Genomic DNA, 19639 nt, shown 5'->3' on the forward strand with positions numbered 1-19639 from the left:
TAGATAGGCCAGAGGAGTTTTGTTAAATGGGGGTGGGGGTGGGGAGTAGAGGGAAGGGAGGGAGAGGAGAAGAAGGTTCAGCATTTATCTTCCATGATGGTAGTTTTGTCACCAAGCCTCTCTATGCTTCCATCAGGGATACCTATGAGGAGATAGTTGACGGTGGGTTGGGGAAGGAAGGGAGGGGGGGGGGAGGAGAGGGGAGGAGAGGAGAGTTTAGCAGAGTTTAGGAGAGTTTAGGAGGAGAAGAAAGTTCTGCATTCATCTTCCATGATGGCAGTTTTGTCACCAAGCCTCTCAATGCTTCCATCAGGGAGACCTATGAGGAGATAGTTGAGGGTGGGTTGGAGAAGGGAGGGAGGAGGGGGGGGGGGGAGGGGAGGGGAAGAGAGGAGAGTTTAGGAGGAGAAGAAAGTTCTGCATTCATCTTCCATGATGGTAGTTTTGTCACCAAGCCTTTCTATGCTGCCATCAAGGAGACCTATGAGAAGATAGTTCAGATGAGTCATGTTGAGGGCGGGAGGGGGTGGGGAGTGAAGGGAGGGGGGGGGGGGGGAGGGGAGGGGAGGAGAGGAGAGTTTAGGAGGAGAAGAAGGTTCAGCATTCATTCTCCATGATGGTAGTTTCGTCACCAAGCCTCTCTATGCTTCCATCAAGCAGATCTGTAAGTAGGTGGGTAGGCCAGATCGGAAATGTTTAGGGTGGGAGGGGGAGGGCGGGTGAGGGGGAAAGGAGAGTTCAATAGATCGTTGGGGGAGGGGGGGGCAGGGGGTAAACAATCATCACCCACGGAGGTAGTAACTTCTCTCAGCTTGTATTAACTTCTACTGAACTAAATTGGAAGTAGATGTCAGATGTGATGGAATTCACATTTCAGGAATTAAACAAGTGGGTAATAAAAACTTAATACTTTCCTATCAAACAATCATATCCTAATTCTGTTCTTTATCAGACTAGCCAAAAATCTTAATCTTTTCCTGGTGCAAAGGGCTTTACTTTAGAATAAACATAATTTTCTCTTTCTTTTGTAGTAAACCTGCATTAAGCAAACATCTGCAGAGAGAGAGAGAGAGAGAGAAAAGTGCCTTTGAATGAAAATGTCTCAAGTGATGTACTTTTACTCTCATCCCATACAGTCCCAGACAGTGCCCCATGGTTCTGGCTGACTAGTAGCAGTCCATTCAGCCTTAACATCTCGTGGCTACCTCTACTATTAGAAGATAGCAATGGACATGTGCATATGTAAGACATTTCTATCTTATCCATAAGACAGTTGTAATGTTGATTGATTTCTCATTGTGTACAGTGATGTTTCCTTGTGTGAGATTGGCATCTGTTTACATATGAAAGTGAGTGGATAGCGCGCTCTAACATGAGGTCATTTATTAAGCAATTACAAATGGTGGGAAAGATTATAGAGAAATCGTTTGTAAAGTAATTAATGAAAAGAATACCAGTACTATTGGGCATCTTCCCCCAAGCTTTATGCTTGCATTTATCTTTGCCTGTATCATACATGCCAACCAGTACGATTAAATCGTATTTAGTACGGAGTGAAATACGATCTTAAAATCTTAAAATACGATTTTCCATATTTTTTTCCAAAAAAAACACAAAAAACCCCCCATAAAAACAGCGGAATCCCATAGAAACATGTACAAGTAAACCCCCGCAACCCCAACAAAAACTTTGCTTTACTATTTTCTCATTAAATTTTAATGAAAGAGCAAATATTTTTCTGAAACTTTGCTGACCCAGGACTGACGGGCCAGTGGTAGTGTCGAGGTATCGTGAAAATCTGATTTTTCTCTCCAAAATCTGTTTTTTTTTTAGGATACTCTGTCTGTTGTTTTTTCGTGTCAAGAGGTTGGCATTTCAGTGTATGGATTTTTAAGAAGCATTGTGATAGAGGAAAATGTATTCCTTTTTTGAATAATTAGTATAGATTTGATATTGCAACAAACAAGACTTTTTTCTCTCTTTCTTGTTCTAAGTTTGAATCACAATGAGAGCAAAGCATAGCAGATCTTTAAAAAGCAGGGGACATAAAGAGAGATATAAAGTTGCATTATTGACAAGCAATTACCACTTCTTTGTGTATCTTCCTTTCAGGTACAAGATCTGTTACAAGCAAGAGGCAGCCATTGATGGGAGTTATAACTGCTTTGAGAAGGCTGCAGGAATCAACTCCATGGTCCTCAATAACCTTGAGGCTGCTACACGATACGCCGTCAAGATGGCCGCCGCGACCAGTCCTGGGTTCGGACCGGACTCTCAGTGGTTGGGCATCCGCACCATGGACATGAGAAATTGCACCCGTAAGACCATAATACCTGATAATTCACTTTTTTAGTGTAGAATTATGAATATAGAGGTTTCAGAATCATTTCTTTAGTGTGGATCGGGAGCATTTCATAGGACAATGAACTCAAAGTCAGCAAAATTGAAAAATACAGTAAGAATGGTCCTTGATGTCTACCCACTTCAATGTTGATAATATATGAGATTCGTAAGGCATCAAATCTACTTGAAATCAAATGCTCAAGGTGCACTTATTGAAGAAGAAAAAGGAAATCGTATAAAAGCATCTTCACCATATAGTTATAGAACAATAGTAAGAGACATATGAAAATGAAAGAATGATAAATTTTATGCCAAATTATATAGATATATGTATGGTTTAAGATTGTTTTTGAACAGTTCAATTGATCTGCTGTTACAAATCTCTTGAGGGAGCGTATTCCACAGCTAAGACCATGCACGAGCAAAGGTTCTTCATCCCCCCCCCCCACTTAATATTGAGCTTAGGGAAGAACAAGCATTCCTGAGTTTTAGAGTGGAAAGGTCTATACGGAATGTAACGATTTATCAAATGCGTTTGGAGGATAACCTGCATATGGGATATTGGTTAGTCTGTGAAATCTCACTCACTGTTCGTCTCAATTTGAAAATATAGTTGAGAAATATATTTTGATGGTCTTAAGTATCGTTAGTGTAATAACTTGTTGAGAATAACAAAATTACGTAGATATTGTAACTTGGAAGGAAGTGGTACACATAATTTTATGATTCTAAAGATTAGAAACAGGTGAAGATCCCCAAAGCCAAGTGCTAAGTTGGTATGATTTAGCATTACTTCTATTCAAAGAATGAGCCTTCCCTCTTCAATTGCCAATTTCCCAACCAAAATCTAAAACGATACTCGTCTTATCTTGCAGTTGCTACATCGCTGCTCATCGTCCATCAGGTCATCAATGCCACTGCTGTAGAGATCAAGTGGTCAGTCTCGGCGTCCAAGGATACCTTAGGGGGTGAAGGGTCAAACATCCATGGTTTCAAGATGACCCTGACCTCTTACAACGATGGGTCGCAGCAGATGAGGATGTTCCTCAGGGACGCCAGGACGGTCATCCTTGGAGGGCTAGGTGAGTGAGCATTCATTTTCTAGCTGTCCCTCCCGAGACATGCAAGTAATTTCTGGAGGATATATCCTTCTCTCCTTGTTAGTCAGTACTGTTGTAATAGGGGTAGGGAGGGGGTGGGAGGGGTAGGGAGGGGGAGTGGGAGGGGAAGGGAGGGGGAAGAGGAGTGAAGAGCGTTCATTGAAGAAGTGCTCCTGTGGTTCTCCCCATATACACAAATTAAAAATGAACAGATGCGTCAATCATGAATATCAAATGTGCAACACAAAAGCAAGTAAATACATTATCACTCATAGCTATCCATGTGTACATTTTTGTTTGTTTTAATCATTCACTCAAAGTAATTGAGAAAATTGGGAGCTTACCAAAATATCGCACATGGCTTTCTTTTCATTAGTGTCACAATTGGATTCATTTGTCAAAATGCACACATTCTTGTTTTCCCCATTGTACAGAACGACAGACAGCATACAATCTTGTGATGCAAGGATGGAACGAGTGTGGAGATGGTCATGTGACCTCTATTGCATTTCAGATGCCACGTATTGATCGTAAGTGACCTTTCCAGGTTTTTAGTTGTCATATGTGTTTTTTAAGTTTGAAAAGTCGGAGAGTATCGTCCTAGTTCATTTTCTCCCATCTATATCAGATATTTCATATTATTGCAGAATGTTACTGTACAGTACAACTGCTTGTGTAGGTCTAAAAGCGTGTTAAAATTTTGTGCTACTCAGTCTCATAATAATTTAAAAAGTGATTACAAAAGAAGTGACTTGGAGTTGACTCAAACCAATAAAAATATGAAGGGAGGTCATAATCAAAACACTCTTCCCAGATACAAGAGAAAGAAATTAGAGGCTCTGTAACATAATTTTGTAATTCTTCTGCTTTTATTTTATACTCTGCTCATTTAGACATTTTAAATTGCCAAGAATCATTGAGTGAAGTATACATTTCAAGGTAAGAAAGTGTTAATCTGATTGAACAAATATTTAGTTGCATTAAATGGTGTTACACACCAAAACTATTTCATTTAAACAAGATTAATGCCCAGGTCATTTCTCTGTATCTTGGGTCAAATTCTAATACAGTCAAACCTGTCTACAGCAACCGCCCAAGGGAAACACAAAAAGTGGTCTTTGTAGACAGGTTCCTTGAGTACATGTTTCAATGAGAAACCATTTTCAAGGAAACAAAAAATGTGGTCCTTGTAGACAGGTGGTTACTAAAGCAGGTTTGACTGTATTAGCAAGTTGGACTGTCCCAACTCATCCTAACATTAAATATTTGAATCTGTTTTTTCTCTCCCGTCCCTCCTTGTCTGAGCAGCTTCAAGCCGGCAATTCATCTTGCTCCGACCGTATAATGTCCGAGCCCAATCTGTGTCACCCAAGGCCATCAATGTACAATGGGAGCCTCCACAAACATCCATCACTATCTCCTACTACTCAATTCTTGCTGAGCCAACCAAGAACTCCCATGCTAAGACAGCAGAGACATTCAGGTTAGTATTTATTTATTTATTATTTCTTAGGTTTAAAAACATCAACCCGTAAAGTTCAGAAACTCATTATGGTTGATTTACAATGAAATTGAACCAAAAGATATACACTTAAATAGAAGGTTGAGTTCTGGGAAGAGGTGAAAAAATATTTTGTGAGCGTTATCATTGTTATTATGCAAGTTTAGAAGAACATCAGATTAAAAATATTCCCTGAAAAGCATGGCTCTTCAAATGCCTCAATATTATAAATATGGCATGTAAAAGCATAAAAATCAGGATGGATTTTTATGCCACACGTCTGTGTAGTCCCATATACATCTTTTTGTGTACAGTGACTGGGCCAATTTCTTATCATTTTGATGATTCCAGAACCTCGCAGTATACACCAATACTTATATGCTAGATGATCAACCTTTTCTGATCATTTCCACACTGTTTCTTTACACTGCAATCGCATGACCAGAACTCAACCTTATCTTAAGAAAAACGATATAATATTCAACGAGTGAAGCCAGGCTGGCTAGAGGTAGCAAGACCAAAGCAAGAGATGACGAGGAAATCGAGATCGAGAGAATATTGAAGGGAAAAAAAGAAGGGGAAAAAAAAAAATCCAAAATAGAAATTGATCAGTAAAAGAGCCTGTAATGTGTCCTGGATTGGACCTTCCTGGTATTTAGACTTCTTTTGAATCGTCTGCTTGGAGCCAGAAGGCTGTAACTCATATACTATAATACAGAGTTCACACCCTTCTGGTTCCAAACAGACCAAATGTGGGGGGGGGGGGGGGGGCTTCTAAGGCCCCCCCCCCTATGATCTCGGTCATGAAACGCCCGATCGCCGCAAAAATTTGCATGCATGTCAAGCGAAGTGTATAGAATACTATAGTAATTTCAATTTTTTGAAAAATTCACTCATTTGCATATTTATGGTAATTTATGCAAATAAGGTCATAAAATTCACATTTTTGCCCATAATTCAGACATTATTCATATTTAAGCATTATTTCTCACTACTTATATTTGTTAGACCATTTGGAATAATAATACAACACAAAAAATTGAAAAACCAGGGTTAGTCCTTATGTTATCTATTGTTTTGATAATTTCTTATGTATTTCTCTGTTTTTTAAACTTATGTATTTTATTGTTTTTGTTGTTTTATTTTATTTCCAACTATAATTCAACTAATTTGACCCCAAAATGAATACCTAAACTATAAACAAGACCAAATAACCAATGTTTTATCTCTTTATTTGAAAAATGAGATTTCCATATGTTTTGTACACAAATCACAAAAATGAGCGATTTTCGGGATGACATGCAAAGACAAAAGGACACGTGACTTTGTAATGGTAGGTCTTCGATTTTCGAAAAAATTCTTTCAAAAGATGCGCGAGACTCGAAGAAAAAAGTTACAAAATTTCAGTGCAAGATTTTTTGCGTTGAAAAATTATCGCGAAAAATTCTAAAGCCCCCCCCCCCCCCCCCCCCCCCCCCCCCCCCCCCGGGCTAGATAGGGTTCATGACTAGAACATTGTTCCATAGTTGAAGAAGGAAAATTGTTATTAATTTTCAAATGTGATCTGATACTGGTACTAACGTTCCTAATTTTCCCCATTTTCTACTTCCATAGCCCAACATGCTCGATAGAGTTGACGAATTTGGAGGCATTCACGGAGTACAGGATTACTGTGAAAGCTCATGGGAACGGTATGGACAGCGACTACACTTCTCCTATTTGGAGGAAAACAAGGGAAGATAGTAAGTCGGTTTCTGTGGTGTTTCAATGTAAAGGCGATAAATTCATGAAAACAAAATATTCTTACTCTTATTAATTTTCAGTGATTTGGAGAGTTTATTACAGAGGGCTTGTGTATAACAAGTGACAATGGATAGTGGAAACTATAAATTTTACATTACACATCAATTCTAAAGGAGGTTCCACACTATGTAGATACTCTCACATTAATGTGCCTACCATTTGCTTTGCTGAATTAACCACACATATGGTTGAAAGAAAGGCTATAACAATCAAAAGCAGTAATAGAAAACACCAACATTTAAACTATACTTTTATCTTTGTCCTTGGGATTTGAAATTGTCCTAGGAATAAGCTATATGTCGTTAAAATTCTTGTATTCAAGTTTGATCTTACATAAAATGGAGAACACTTTGTGGAGTTCTTATGAAATTAATATTCTCTATGCAGTCCGTGCGTTAAAAGTTATATTCTTCGACTTGGTTCTCTGAAAATACAAATGAAATACATATTGGCAAGATATGAAAGCATGTTGTACCTCAAGATGTAACGCAATGAATTAAAATGACATCCTTTTCGGAAGCAAGACAGCTGATTACAATCTTCATTCATTCATTCTATTCAGTCCCGTCTGCACCTACTGATGTGAGTCTGATCACACCCGATGAATCGCCTGGAGCTGTGCTGGTAGAATGGCAACCACCTAGGTATCCTAACGGTATCATCACTACATACCACGTCACCTGCCAGGCCCTGAATGCATCCCATCCGCATCGAGATAATGCTACCATAGTAACCAATGGTAGGTGTGGCAGGGTAATACACAGACATTTTTTTAGCAGTCCATGTGCACCTGTACCTTGTTTTACATTTTGAAATAGAGAGGGGAGGGGGGGAGGGGGGGGGGGGGTGTCAACAAATATTCTTACATTTATCAAATTCTAAACTATACTGAATCTAATCCTACCCTTAGCTGTAAGATGAACCTCAAACCTAATCGCTACCCAACCCTATATGAGAGTTGGACTAAACAACGTCTGGAGCGTTTGGTGGCAGTGCAAATTGTTGTTCATCTTATGAGGATCTGTTAACAAAATAGGCCTAACAGATATTCTGAAAGACTCTGACTTCTGTATCGTTGGAAAGACTTGAAATACTGGGCCATTTCCCACACAAAATCATGCCTTCATTTTTTCTAACGTTGAGATATGACTCCATTTTTGCAAACATTTTGTTACCAAATCATGCCTTCTCCTGAGTGCTTTCTATAAGATCAAAGGTTCAATATACTCTGATTTTAGGAGCTAGTTTCTTAAATCATCGTGCTATCTCTCCTGAGTGCTATGTATAAAGTTACAAATGTGAGTTTTACCTGGTGGAATGTGATATTGCTATGGTTATTTCTTATTTAATTGCTTTGTTTTAGGTACTACTCTGCAAGCAGTATTCCACAATCTTAAGTCTGGACATCACTATGCTTTCACGGTAGAGGCATTTACCAGCGTAGGAAAGGGTCCAAGATCATCAAGAGTCACCTACATTGTAAGGGTTCAGGAGCCCCCAAGTAAGTGTTAAAGCCCTGTTCATATATAAATCATCTCACGTGTACATCGGTGGCAAGTGGTGTGAAAAAAGTGACAAATGCCTCTATGCGCACTCGCTTAATTGTGTGTATTTTAAGATATAGAAATGTATCTTTATGTAATTATAATTTGCAGTGAGGCTATTTTTTTTTGAATGATATTTTGGTACACGAGAAACGGGAGAGTTGTCCGTGATCTCGTCACATTCCACTGACCAAACTGCCAATTTGAGATTTGCATAGACTTGGTGATCTCATGTATGAAACTTTCTTAACTTTCTTCTTTTTTGTCTGATTTTTTCAAACTTTCGCCATTCTGTTTCTCTTCTTTTTGTTGCTTTCATACAAATGAACACTTAACAAGGGTTTGGATTGCTCTTTAAGCTTGGAGACTTGTTATGGCTTAACACCGAAAATGGGCTCTTTGCCAACTAATCTCCATGAGGTTTGTTTGGTTTAGGAAATGTCATGTAACAACAGCTTAACCTCGTTTTCCCTGAACTCTAGTAGGAGATTGTTAGAATTTTGTACTGAATGTATGATGTGCAAGAAGCTTATGATGCAAGTTTTAGAAGATGTTCTTCGTAATCCTGTTTTTTACTTAAACTTTTTGGTACCAGTTTGGCTCATTATGAAGCAGATCTGATTTTAAATTCATAATTTCATTTGCTTTTCAGGACACTGTTAATATAGTTTCCAACTAATTTTCATCTCTTGCAGATAAAACCCCATACCCAGAGCTGGTGAATGATTTGGAGAAAGGAATTGTGGTTGGGATTGTGCTTGCGACGCTCTGTATCATGATCTGTACACTACTGCTTCTCTTCAGACACAGGTAGGTCTACACTATAGTTTGCATTGATGGACTTTCATCAGTCATTCAGAGCTGGAATTATTCAGTTTTTTCATCCAAATTACGTTTTTTTCTTCACAAAATACGTTTTTTTAAATAATAATTTTAATAATTTAAATTAAAACAAATTAAAAAAAACATACTGCACGTCAAACAACTGCCCTTAAATGTTATTTTGATCACAAAGTCAATAGAAAACTAAGGTTAAAACATACTTGAAGAGAAAAATATTCTCAAAAAGAATGAAACTCCAATAATACCAAAATGACCAGAAAATGCCTACTTGTAAATAAACTATATGTCCTAATATGGAAAAAAAACTGTATGAGGAATGGACATTCCTGCATTGGAAGTGTGTCGTGCGTGGTTGTAAGTTTCGTGTGGGCCGTGTATCTTCAAATGAGTTTAATTTGATTTATTTTCCTCAATCAATCAATCAATCATATTTTTAGAATCGATAATTATTACAATCAGTTTCATGTTCCAAGAAAGATAAAATCAATCGTAGCAAGAATGGAGATACAGAGTGATCTTTGTACAAATGATAGCGAGTTGAGTTTTATGTTACGAGGCCCTGGAATGCTGACCGTCATTTACATGGGCCTTTGAACCAGGGCTGTAGTCTTTTCGAAAATGTTTATCTTTAAGTGTCAAGTTAAGAGACTGTACTTGGAGACTTTGAGTTGTCAAAAAATGGCGCTATCTGTAGACAAGTCACCTGTTAGAAAGGCCAATAAAAATAGTACATGCAAGGATCATAATGTTACCTTATACCATGGTGGGCAGATGATGCATACATGGTTGTTTGTCTGTATCATAGGGTGAATTTATTTTATGTGGTTTTTTTTTGAGATGACAAACTATATGAATGGGTAATGGGACAGAGACGTGCAGGATTATAGAAAATGTTGATAAGGAGATGATTGAAGTAGTAATGTGTGTTGTGTCATAGGATGCATTTGCTACATGATACCCAGCCAGCCAGCGTCATATGTGTTAATTGAAGATGCTTTTTTTTTGCCCTGAAGGAGAGATTGCACCTGTCACCACAAGTTCTGCGTAACCAAACAAGAAGAGAGACCGATGCCAGGCATAGAGTTAGGAGAAACAAAAACAGTAGAAACACAGCTTTATAGTCCACTCCCACAATCAGCAGTCTTGCAGCATCAGCTCTGCAACGATCAAGAAGTAAGATTTACATGTTCCTTATGTTTTTTCCATTATTGGGCAATACAATATAAGATCCATTTCGTTTTTGTGATAGCTTATAAATAGCAATGTCCAGGGTTTTCATTATTCTTGCTATTTTAAAATTGTGAATATCAAATTGGTCATTTAAATCTCTTGTATCTATTTTTTAATGTACCCTGAATCCAATGACTTTAATCTTTTCAAAATGTTATTTTGCGACAGGACCCGAAAAGTAGAGAACCGTTACTGCATGACCTCAGTCTCACCAAGCCTCACTTTGGCTACCTCAATGGAACCACACTCACCGTTAATAACAGCACCACCACCAGTAAGATACCACCTCATACACAGCAACAGCATCAGGAGTCCAGTCTACCTCATCTGGCCAGCACAAGCCATCAGGAATCCCCTTCTCAATGCTCCTCTCAACCCCTAACTTTCTGCCCTGAAGCGACAACGAGTAGTGGGAGCAGCCAGCAAGACATCGTCGCAAAGGTTGCAGAAACATCCACCCACCAGTGTTTGGTCCATCCAGACCTTGCATCTACCTCAGTGATAGACGAGTCGCACGTAGCACTGCTACAAGAACAAAACCTCCCGGATGGCTCGGGCACAGATTCACCGCCGCGCCCAGCCTCGTACCGGGGCACCAACAGCGATAGCGGAATGGACGGTGACATAGACTGGGAGATCGGTGACGATCCTGACGATGCCGGTTCAAACACTGGGCATGCAGTTGATCCCAGTACCTACCTCAGCAGGAAAACAAGTTTTCACAGTGATCAAGAAGGGACTAATCCAGACTTCAACTCCAAGGCACTCTACCTCTGTAGTGGGGATGTCACCTATGCGTAAAGTCAAGATTTAGAACTTGCAGGGAAAAAAACTTGGATTTCTTTTTTTATCAGGGCGTAGAGTAAATGTTATCTTTTCTAAGTGTTTGGTAATTGTTTACACACTCTGCTGGCAACTCTACCTGTGTGTTCATCTGAGGTGGACACGCGAACGTCTAACGATCAAACATCTGATGTGTGGTTTACCGTGATATTAAGGAGTAGTGGTGTGCTTTCCTTAGGATTCAAACATGCGAAGGAGCCGTGGTGATGAGGAGTCACCTTCAGTTCGTGGCAGCGGATCTGTGTCAACTTTAATTTTGATTCGTTCAAAGAGGATCGATCGAGCTCCTTTGAAAAAGAAGAGATTGAAAGAAAGAGTGAGATATAGAAGATTTTAAAGAGAGTGAGTGAGTAGAAAATGTTATCGTAGTATATTACCTCAAACTGACCTCAATGGACTACTCAAAAGCCACAATGCTTCCATAGGAAGGTAGGTACGTGCATGGACACAGCCCAACACCTTATCTCATGATCATGTTATTTGTTGTATTCAAACATGCTGGGAGCTTTAATTCTTCAACCTCAACATGATTGTCCTTTCCTTGGAGTGAGAAAATTCGTCGTGCGTTTGCTTTGAAATGTGAGGGATAAAACCAGCTATTGGAGAAAGACGAATAATGAATGAAATCCCCCTTCTTCATACATTTACATGTATCTTAAAAAAGATCTATTGATAACAGTTAATATAATATTTGAAGACAGTGAAGAAGAACAAAATGAATGAACATATGAACTTTCCATCCAGCATTTATTTCTTGATTGGAGCAACTAATCAAGCAAATATTACCTCTCTTATTTCTACAAAATATATTGGGTATTTCCTGAAATTATTGTTTTAGTTTCAAGGATAGCGTTTATATCTGTAGTGGAAGTCCATTAGAAGAGTGTAAATGATGCAATTTGGGAATATTGGCTTCAGGACCTCAAAGAAGCTTAACCTTATCCATAGCTGCCAACTATTACTAAACTTCATCATAAATAAGAATTTCAGACCCTCTGTACAAAATTATGAATGCACCTTCAAGAAATATGAAAATGAGCGCAAATATGCCTGTATGCTATGAATACAGACATAATACATGGCGCAATGCCAAACTTAAAAAAAAAATGAAATCGGTGGGATGCATGTACACACAGTCTATCTTGCATGGGAAGATTGCCTTGTTGCGCTTGCTATCCAGAGTGTTTAAGTTCAGTGGTACATACCAAGGAGCTTACACAGTGCATTGAATAATATACACAGAATACGTTGCGCAATCATGCACTCATTTGGTCCTGGTTGGATATTCATACAACCATTATTTGCATGACATTATGTACACTTCTATTACAAGTGTTGGCAGTTATGCTTATCTACCTGTTTTGGGAGAAGATTCTTGTTTTTAACTCATCATGTCATTTGTTATATTCACATGCCAATGGCATTGTTAAGGATCTACCTTGCTTTGATTGGTTTCCCAATCCTAATGCTTTCTAGGCTGTCAGCTAATGTTCTATACAAATTTACCTCTTCCTACTTGTCATATAACACAAAATAGAGAGAAAAAAAATGTTTATTACAGTTTGGAGTTTTTGATTAGAAGCATCAAATGTAGACACTTTCTACCTCTATTATAAAAGAGAAAGATTACCACCAAATGACATTGCCTTTCTACTACATCAGGATTTGTTTTTGAGTTTCATTCTCATCTTTGTATTCATTCGGCAGTCTTTGGGCAAAGAAAACAGCAACAAGGGTTTCTGGAAATCTTCCGTCTCAAACCAGTGTCATCCTATTCTCTGAGTAAAACAACTATCATTGTAAACAAAAAATGATTTTCAAACTTTTAATTTTCCAATTCTAATGCTCTCTAGGACGTCAGCGAATATTCTATACACATTTACCTATTCCTACTTGTCATATCACAGAAAAATGAGAACTTAAAAAAAATTATTGTTTGGAGATTTAGATTAGATACATCAAATATAGACAAGTTCTACCTCTATAAGAAAACAGACAGATATCCACCAAATGACTTTGCCTTTCTACTACATCAGGATTTGTTTTTCGAGTTTTATTCTTATCTTTGTATTCATTCAGGAGTCTTTGGGTAATGAAAACAGCAACGAGGGTTTCTAGAAATCTTTCTCAAACCAGACTCTGGAGAAAAACAGCCATCATTGAAATAAAAAAATGACTTGCGACTTTTCAGACAGTGCTTGTCGATTGATTAATCATTCTATGATGGGTAAAAGATAAAAAGAAATCAAGAAAAAAATGAGGGAAACCTGTTTTTATAGAAAAGTTCTTAATGTGGTGTTACTGTACATTTGAATCCTTGAAATTCACTCCAGAATATTAAAAAGATAGCGATTGCCTAATAACACCCCGCCCCCCTTGTGCTTCAAACTTAGAGAGAGAGATTGAAAAAACATTAATCGAACATGTTCGCTCCAACCCTCCCCCTCCTCCCCTCCCTCCCCTCCCCCTCCCCTCCCCCTCCTCTATCTGTCAAAATTAAAACAAACTAAATGAGTGAAAGAAACGCACCAATCATAGAAGGCCTATGGTCCCACTTACTTATGTATTGATGCAAATGTGATGTAATGATAAAACTGTATCTCAATTGATAGATGATGGTGGCCATTGGAAGACCACAATATTTTCTTGTTATCTTTTGGGATGTTTTATGGAGTAAAAAAACTACCTCAAACTGTAGATAAAAGAAACGATAAAATGGGTGAAAGAAATCCTCATTTCAAACAATAAATGGGACTCTTACAAAGCTTGTAGTTTGTTGAATGTTCGCCATGAATTCAATGGTTCAATAATTGTGTAAATTGATGAAAGGAGCGTGCCCATGATTTTTGTGGAATAATGTATATATTTAGGGCTTTGAAGGTGATTTTTGGTGGAGTTGTTTCTATCTCTCCAGTATGTTTGTTGGTGTTATTTTTTTTTTCATGTCAAGAATTGAAGATTCATGGACTATAGATTCACGTGCACTGTTACTAAATATCAATGGTAAATATTGCAGTTAATAATATGCTCAAGATTGCTTATCATTACTTTGTCAATCCTAGTACAGGAGTATGAATTCAATTTATACTCCTGTACAATTGACACCCCCCCCCCCCCCTGTAGTGATGGTGGGTGTTAGGGATACATTTGGTAGAAATTGCACTTTCTATTATCTTGTGGAATTTCAAAATAATACATCTTGAAAGTAAATTTCTAATTTAAAGTAGTTTTGATTATTATGTTTTGGTAGTTTGAATATAATGATTGTGAATGCATGCGTGAATGTGGCCGTACGTTGAATATTAATATTAGAATTATCGCTGCTATTGACACCTTTGTAGGTATATGGTCATATACAGTAAATTGATTATTATATTTTGGTAGGTTGAATAGAATAATGAAAAATACATGCATGATTGTGGCCATATGTTGAAAAATCAAATTAGAATTATTGCTGCAATTGACACCTTTAAATTATTATCATATTTTGGTAGGTTTGATAGAATAACCATATGCTGAAAAATCCAATTAAAATTATTGCTGCAATTAACACCTTTAAATGATTACCGGTATCATATTTTGGTAGGGTTTGATAGAATAATTTTTAAAAATACATGCAAGAATGTTGCCATATGTTGAAAAAATAAAAATTAGAATTATTGCTGCAATCGACACCTTTGTAGTTATATGGTAATATACAGTAAATTGATCAATGTAATTGTAAAGTCAGCTCAGGCATCAGGTTTTTTCTTTACTTTCTTTTATTTGTTGGCAGTTTTTGAAGGCTAAAATGTAATTTTCAATGATCTACCTCTTATGTTGTTGGGGGGGGGGGGGGGGGCAAAGAGAAAAAAAGGGAAAGTGTTCACTTTGTGAAATGTGGCCAAGTATATATATATATATGTATATATACATGCACACATATAAGTATATATAAGACTTGCAACAGATTCAGGAAACAAAAAAGAGCAACCTATTATGTGTGTTGCAAATATAAACTGCTATTTATTCATCTTTATACATGTATGTTTGGCTATAGGGTAGTTTTTTTTCTCTCACTTTTTATCTTTTGCAAACTGTATTGAGTACCGGTAGGCATATATTCATAGGTTTAATGGTGCAGTTGTTGACATGCTAGATGTTCATTCAAGAGAGAGAAAGAGTGTGTGTGTGTGTGTCTGTGAGTGAGTGAGAGAGAGATTAATAGAATGATGGATAATAGATTAGGAAATATTGGCTCATATATTTCACATTGCACAAATTGTAAATAGCCGTTATGGTAATGTGAGCGGGGAATGAATATGGTCATTGTAATGACATGGCCATTTCACAGTGATTAGAATTTCTACATTACCACCTTGGGGAAATGGAATAGCTTGATGGTGAGGTACTGATAACAAAAAAAGTTATTGGTGAAATACTTTTAGAGACCGAAAACATATTGTTACAAAATTGCTAATATGTAGTGATATTGTAAACAAATCTTCCCCTCTGACTTTGGAAAAGCATCTCATTACCGGTACATGTTATTTTCAGCCAACTCGGAATAGATTCATAAAACTCGACACATTCGTCTAATTTTGTTTTGCAAGTAGTCGTAGTAGATAGAAATGGAGAAATGCTTAACATGTTATGCTAAATTATGTGTTGTCATAGTTTATTTTGGTGTCATCTACATCTGTCCCATCGTCTTTTTATTGCAATTTCTCAAGAACATCCGAGGGATTCAATTCTAATCTGGTACCATAATGGTTCATCTTTGGAATATGTACTTCAAACTAGACCCTATAAAATCATGTTATTATACTTTCTCAATAGGAAGTAAATAAAAATCATTATTATGCTGTGAATAGTTTTAATTTAAAAAAAAAATTTAAGTGTAAAACAAAGGACAAATGGAGTGGAATTGTTATTGGTATGAATAACATTCTCCCAGAAGTTCGTGAAATTTGTCCTTAAATACATACAGAATTTCAGCATGGTTTGATATTTGCCAGCGTGTAATGTAGGTTTCTAATCATGGTTCTGGTCAAAGATAAATTAAAGTGTTAGTGTATATATATATATATATATATATGCTGCATCAATGGTAGTATGGTATAGACCTACTCGTAGAATCGTCTCAGCATGTGCTTTAAATCATGAATTGTATTGTGCCATTAACACAAAATATTAACTAGACCATATTTTCTTTGGTCAAATGATTGCCTCGCCAATGATTTGCTCTTTTGCTTTTTGTAGTTTTCTCCTTTAAATTGTGTAAATTAGTGGAAGTGATCTGTTTAGGAGAGTCCATCGTTTTTAGTACTTTTTAGTTATTCTTACCACGATTCATCTCTTTTTACTTTCCCATGCTTAGATTATGAATAATTGTAAAAAGCATTCGTTGTTATGTAAAAGAGAATTTCATGGAAAAGTATCCATGATTTTTTATTTTTTTCTCCCTTTATTTATTTTTATAAATAGATATGCTGCATGTATTTTTTCAATGTGATTGAACCCCACTTTGGTGGTCTATAGTGCTGCAACTAATCATGTCATTAACTGTAATGAGTCCATGTAAGAATATTGCTGAATGGGATAAGTATCTAATGGTGTAAAAGAAAACTTTGTTTAAATTTGTTTAGTTGATGGTATTTTTATTGTGAAAGTGCATAAATGGTAGGGGCTGATATGATGCTGTACAAATTTGATTTATTTGGTCTCTTTAAGTCAAGATATTGTCAATTTTTATTGAATGTATGCTGCATGAATTAATCTTTTTCAGTAATTGAATACAAAAATGTTTTAGGGACATGTTCATTATTTTTTGTTTAAAGACGATTTTTTTTTTTTAAAGAATGAAATTCAAGTTAAACATCACATACAACAAGTCCTTTTTTTAAATCACTGCAATATGATGATGTTTTTATGAGATAAAGGAGGAACTCCTACTTGTAATTGTAATGATAGAAGCCTTTAGTGTTATGAGAAACCTTTATCATTTGAACACTTAGTGTCCTGTGCTGTTTACATACCAGATAATTATTTTGTGTGTTTTCGTGACTGTGTTTGCCTCATGAACAAAAGCATGTAAAAAAGGATGCATGCCCATTTTATTGGAAAACTTTTTCTCAGATTGAAAATCAGGGATATTTCTGTAAGACAGGATTTTGAAGTTTATACGAAAACATGCTTTTCATATATTTTGTATATAGATTATATATATTTTCATTTGGTTTTTGTTTGTCATGTGTATTCTAGAGGTGTTTTTTTGCTTGTTCCAAGGATGATGTTTTAGTCCCTTCTGAGAGTAGGTCATTTCAGGGTTGCTGTATTATTTTCATTTTACATCTAATATGACGGTCCACATGGAGGGTGGGATGATTATGATGGTCTTTGACCTATAAATGGGATAAGAAATGTGTGAGATTCAACAGTGTTCATTTCCTTTAATATGAGAAGTTTCGCCAATGATTAAATCTAAGTGGGATAGATTGAGGAAGTAAAATGACTGATTGCTGAGCTGTGAAATGTGCTCAAACCCGAGGTGTTCACTCATCATTCAATATGTTAACTGTTCTGTTCTGAATTCAATGGAAAATCAGTGCTTTTTCAACGCTCTTTGTTCATATTTCACAGATGCAAAATGAGGAGTACTTTTGTTCCAAGATCCGCAACATCCAAAAATTAGAGATGTATTTTGGACACAGGATATTCCATGATAAAAACCAAAATAAGAGATGCATCCTTGAACTCTTTGACAAATTCAGGTTCCTTAAAAATGGCTAAAATCTGTATTTGTCATGTATTCCTGCTTTTTGTTCGTGATCTATCAGCAGGTAGACTTCATTGCCATCAATCAATATCCCAGGGATGTAAAACCCATGTAGTTGTTGAGATGAGACATAGATGGCACTATTTGTTTCACATTCACTTGGTTGAGTTTGATACTAAGCATGGATGGTCATTTAAATTATGTGGCCTAGAAAAAGTGGATGCAAATTGCCCAGCACACACGCACTCCACAGCCAATAAAGAGTCACTGCACGAAACACAGTGATACAATGTCATTTCCATTTAACCGGAATTCATGCATGCTTGAGAACAAAATTGATTAGCGTAAACTATGTTGAACCCCCAACCTATGATGGTTTAGTGGTTTTATCTAAAAGTACATTCAAAGTTGTAAGTTTCCAAATGTTGAGAGTAGTCATGATTTACATCATTGTGTTTTAATTATGCACAGCATTATACAAATCTTGCTTCATTTGTCAATATGCTGACCCTAATGCTTTTGATGAGCTCCACACTCGCATATACCCAATATCACTTTAAAGGGAAAGTCACTGATATTAAGTTGGGTTTAAATAGAAGCAGAAAAATGAGAGAAATAAGTTACTGAAAGTTTGAGCAAATTCTGATTAAAAATAAGAAATTTATGAATTGTTGAAAATTGTGACCAATCAAAATCAAATTCGCACTATTGTTTATTGCTCCTCTCCAGTTTGCTCTGTACAGAAAATGTCATAAACTTTCATTTTCTTAGTTATTGATGACGGAACAGGTTTGTTTCATACAGAGGTTGTATAAAAACATTTTTGCAATAATAATATTTAAGGTGATTGTATGATTGACAATTTTTAAAAGGGAAAATATAGATTTTTGAAGTATTTTAGTACAGGGCAAACTAGAGGGTACGTCGCAAGATAGGTCACAGAGTTGCCAATTTGTGTTTGATTGATCGCAACTTGAAAAATTCATAATTTTTTTTTTTTAACTGACCTGTTCCTCTCATTTTTGTGCTTTTATTAAAACCAACTTAATACCAGGGCGGACTTACCTTTAAACAGCTTAGACTGACTGCACCTATGTATTTGACTGTATTACAATGGGCCATTCACAGCCTATCATTCGCCTGGCTATATATTACCTCACACATATCTACCAAAATCTCAATATATATAATGGGGACAGTATTTTGATATACGCGTCATGTTAATGATGATGATGATGTTATCGATGATGTTAATGATGATGATGATGATGATGATGTTGATGATGATGATGATGAATATTATTGTATGTTTTTTGTACAAAAAAGGAAATAGAAAGGATACCTCCCAACCTCATTTCCCCTATTTTAATGTGAACTAATAAAAAGGAACACTATAAATATGAGTACTACATTTTGTCATTTGTATTTTTCTTGACTTTAGATATCTTATATAAAAAGAATATGATGTGATTTGTGAAAGTTTTGTGTTTCTGATAATGATTAGCATAAACAATGATTAAAAATAAAAAAATATAAAGGTCCATATTAATAATAATAATAATAAGATATTTGTACACCGCAAATTGCAAATTGCCTCTAAGCGGTTTAGAAGAAAATAGCTGATAAGTAAAAGAAACGGAATTTGCATAACAAATTATATTAATTTAAATTACCA

General features: G+C 36.4%; 1 protein-coding gene across 1 annotated transcript in view; it reads left to right on the top strand.

The window, feature by feature from the left end:
- Positions 1-13194, top strand: part of LOC581085 (protogenin B) — a 46139-nt gene extending 32945 nt beyond the window's left edge. The window contains exons 9-19 of the mRNA XM_030972948.1: positions 1137-1242; positions 2113-2318; positions 3219-3425; positions 3878-3973; positions 4752-4926; positions 6559-6686; positions 7310-7486; positions 8111-8248; positions 8987-9101; positions 10148-10307; positions 10533-13194. Of these exons, the coding sequence (XP_030828808.1) occupies positions 1137-1242; positions 2113-2318; positions 3219-3425; positions 3878-3973; positions 4752-4926; positions 6559-6686; positions 7310-7486; positions 8111-8248; positions 8987-9101; positions 10148-10307; positions 10533-11165 (2141 nt within the window). The 3' untranslated portion in view covers positions 11166-13194. The remainder of the gene's footprint in view (positions 1-1136; positions 1243-2112; positions 2319-3218; positions 3426-3877; positions 3974-4751; positions 4927-6558; positions 6687-7309; positions 7487-8110; positions 8249-8986; positions 9102-10147; positions 10308-10532) is intronic.
- The last annotated feature ends 6445 nt before the right edge of the window (positions 13195-19639 follow it).

This window comes from Strongylocentrotus purpuratus, unplaced genomic scaffold (assembly GCF_000002235.5).
Source record: "Strongylocentrotus purpuratus isolate Spur 01 unplaced genomic scaffold, Spur_5.0 spur5_scaffold_6, whole genome shotgun sequence".
NCBI lineage: Eukaryota > Metazoa > Echinodermata > Echinoidea > Camarodonta > Strongylocentrotidae > Strongylocentrotus > Strongylocentrotus purpuratus.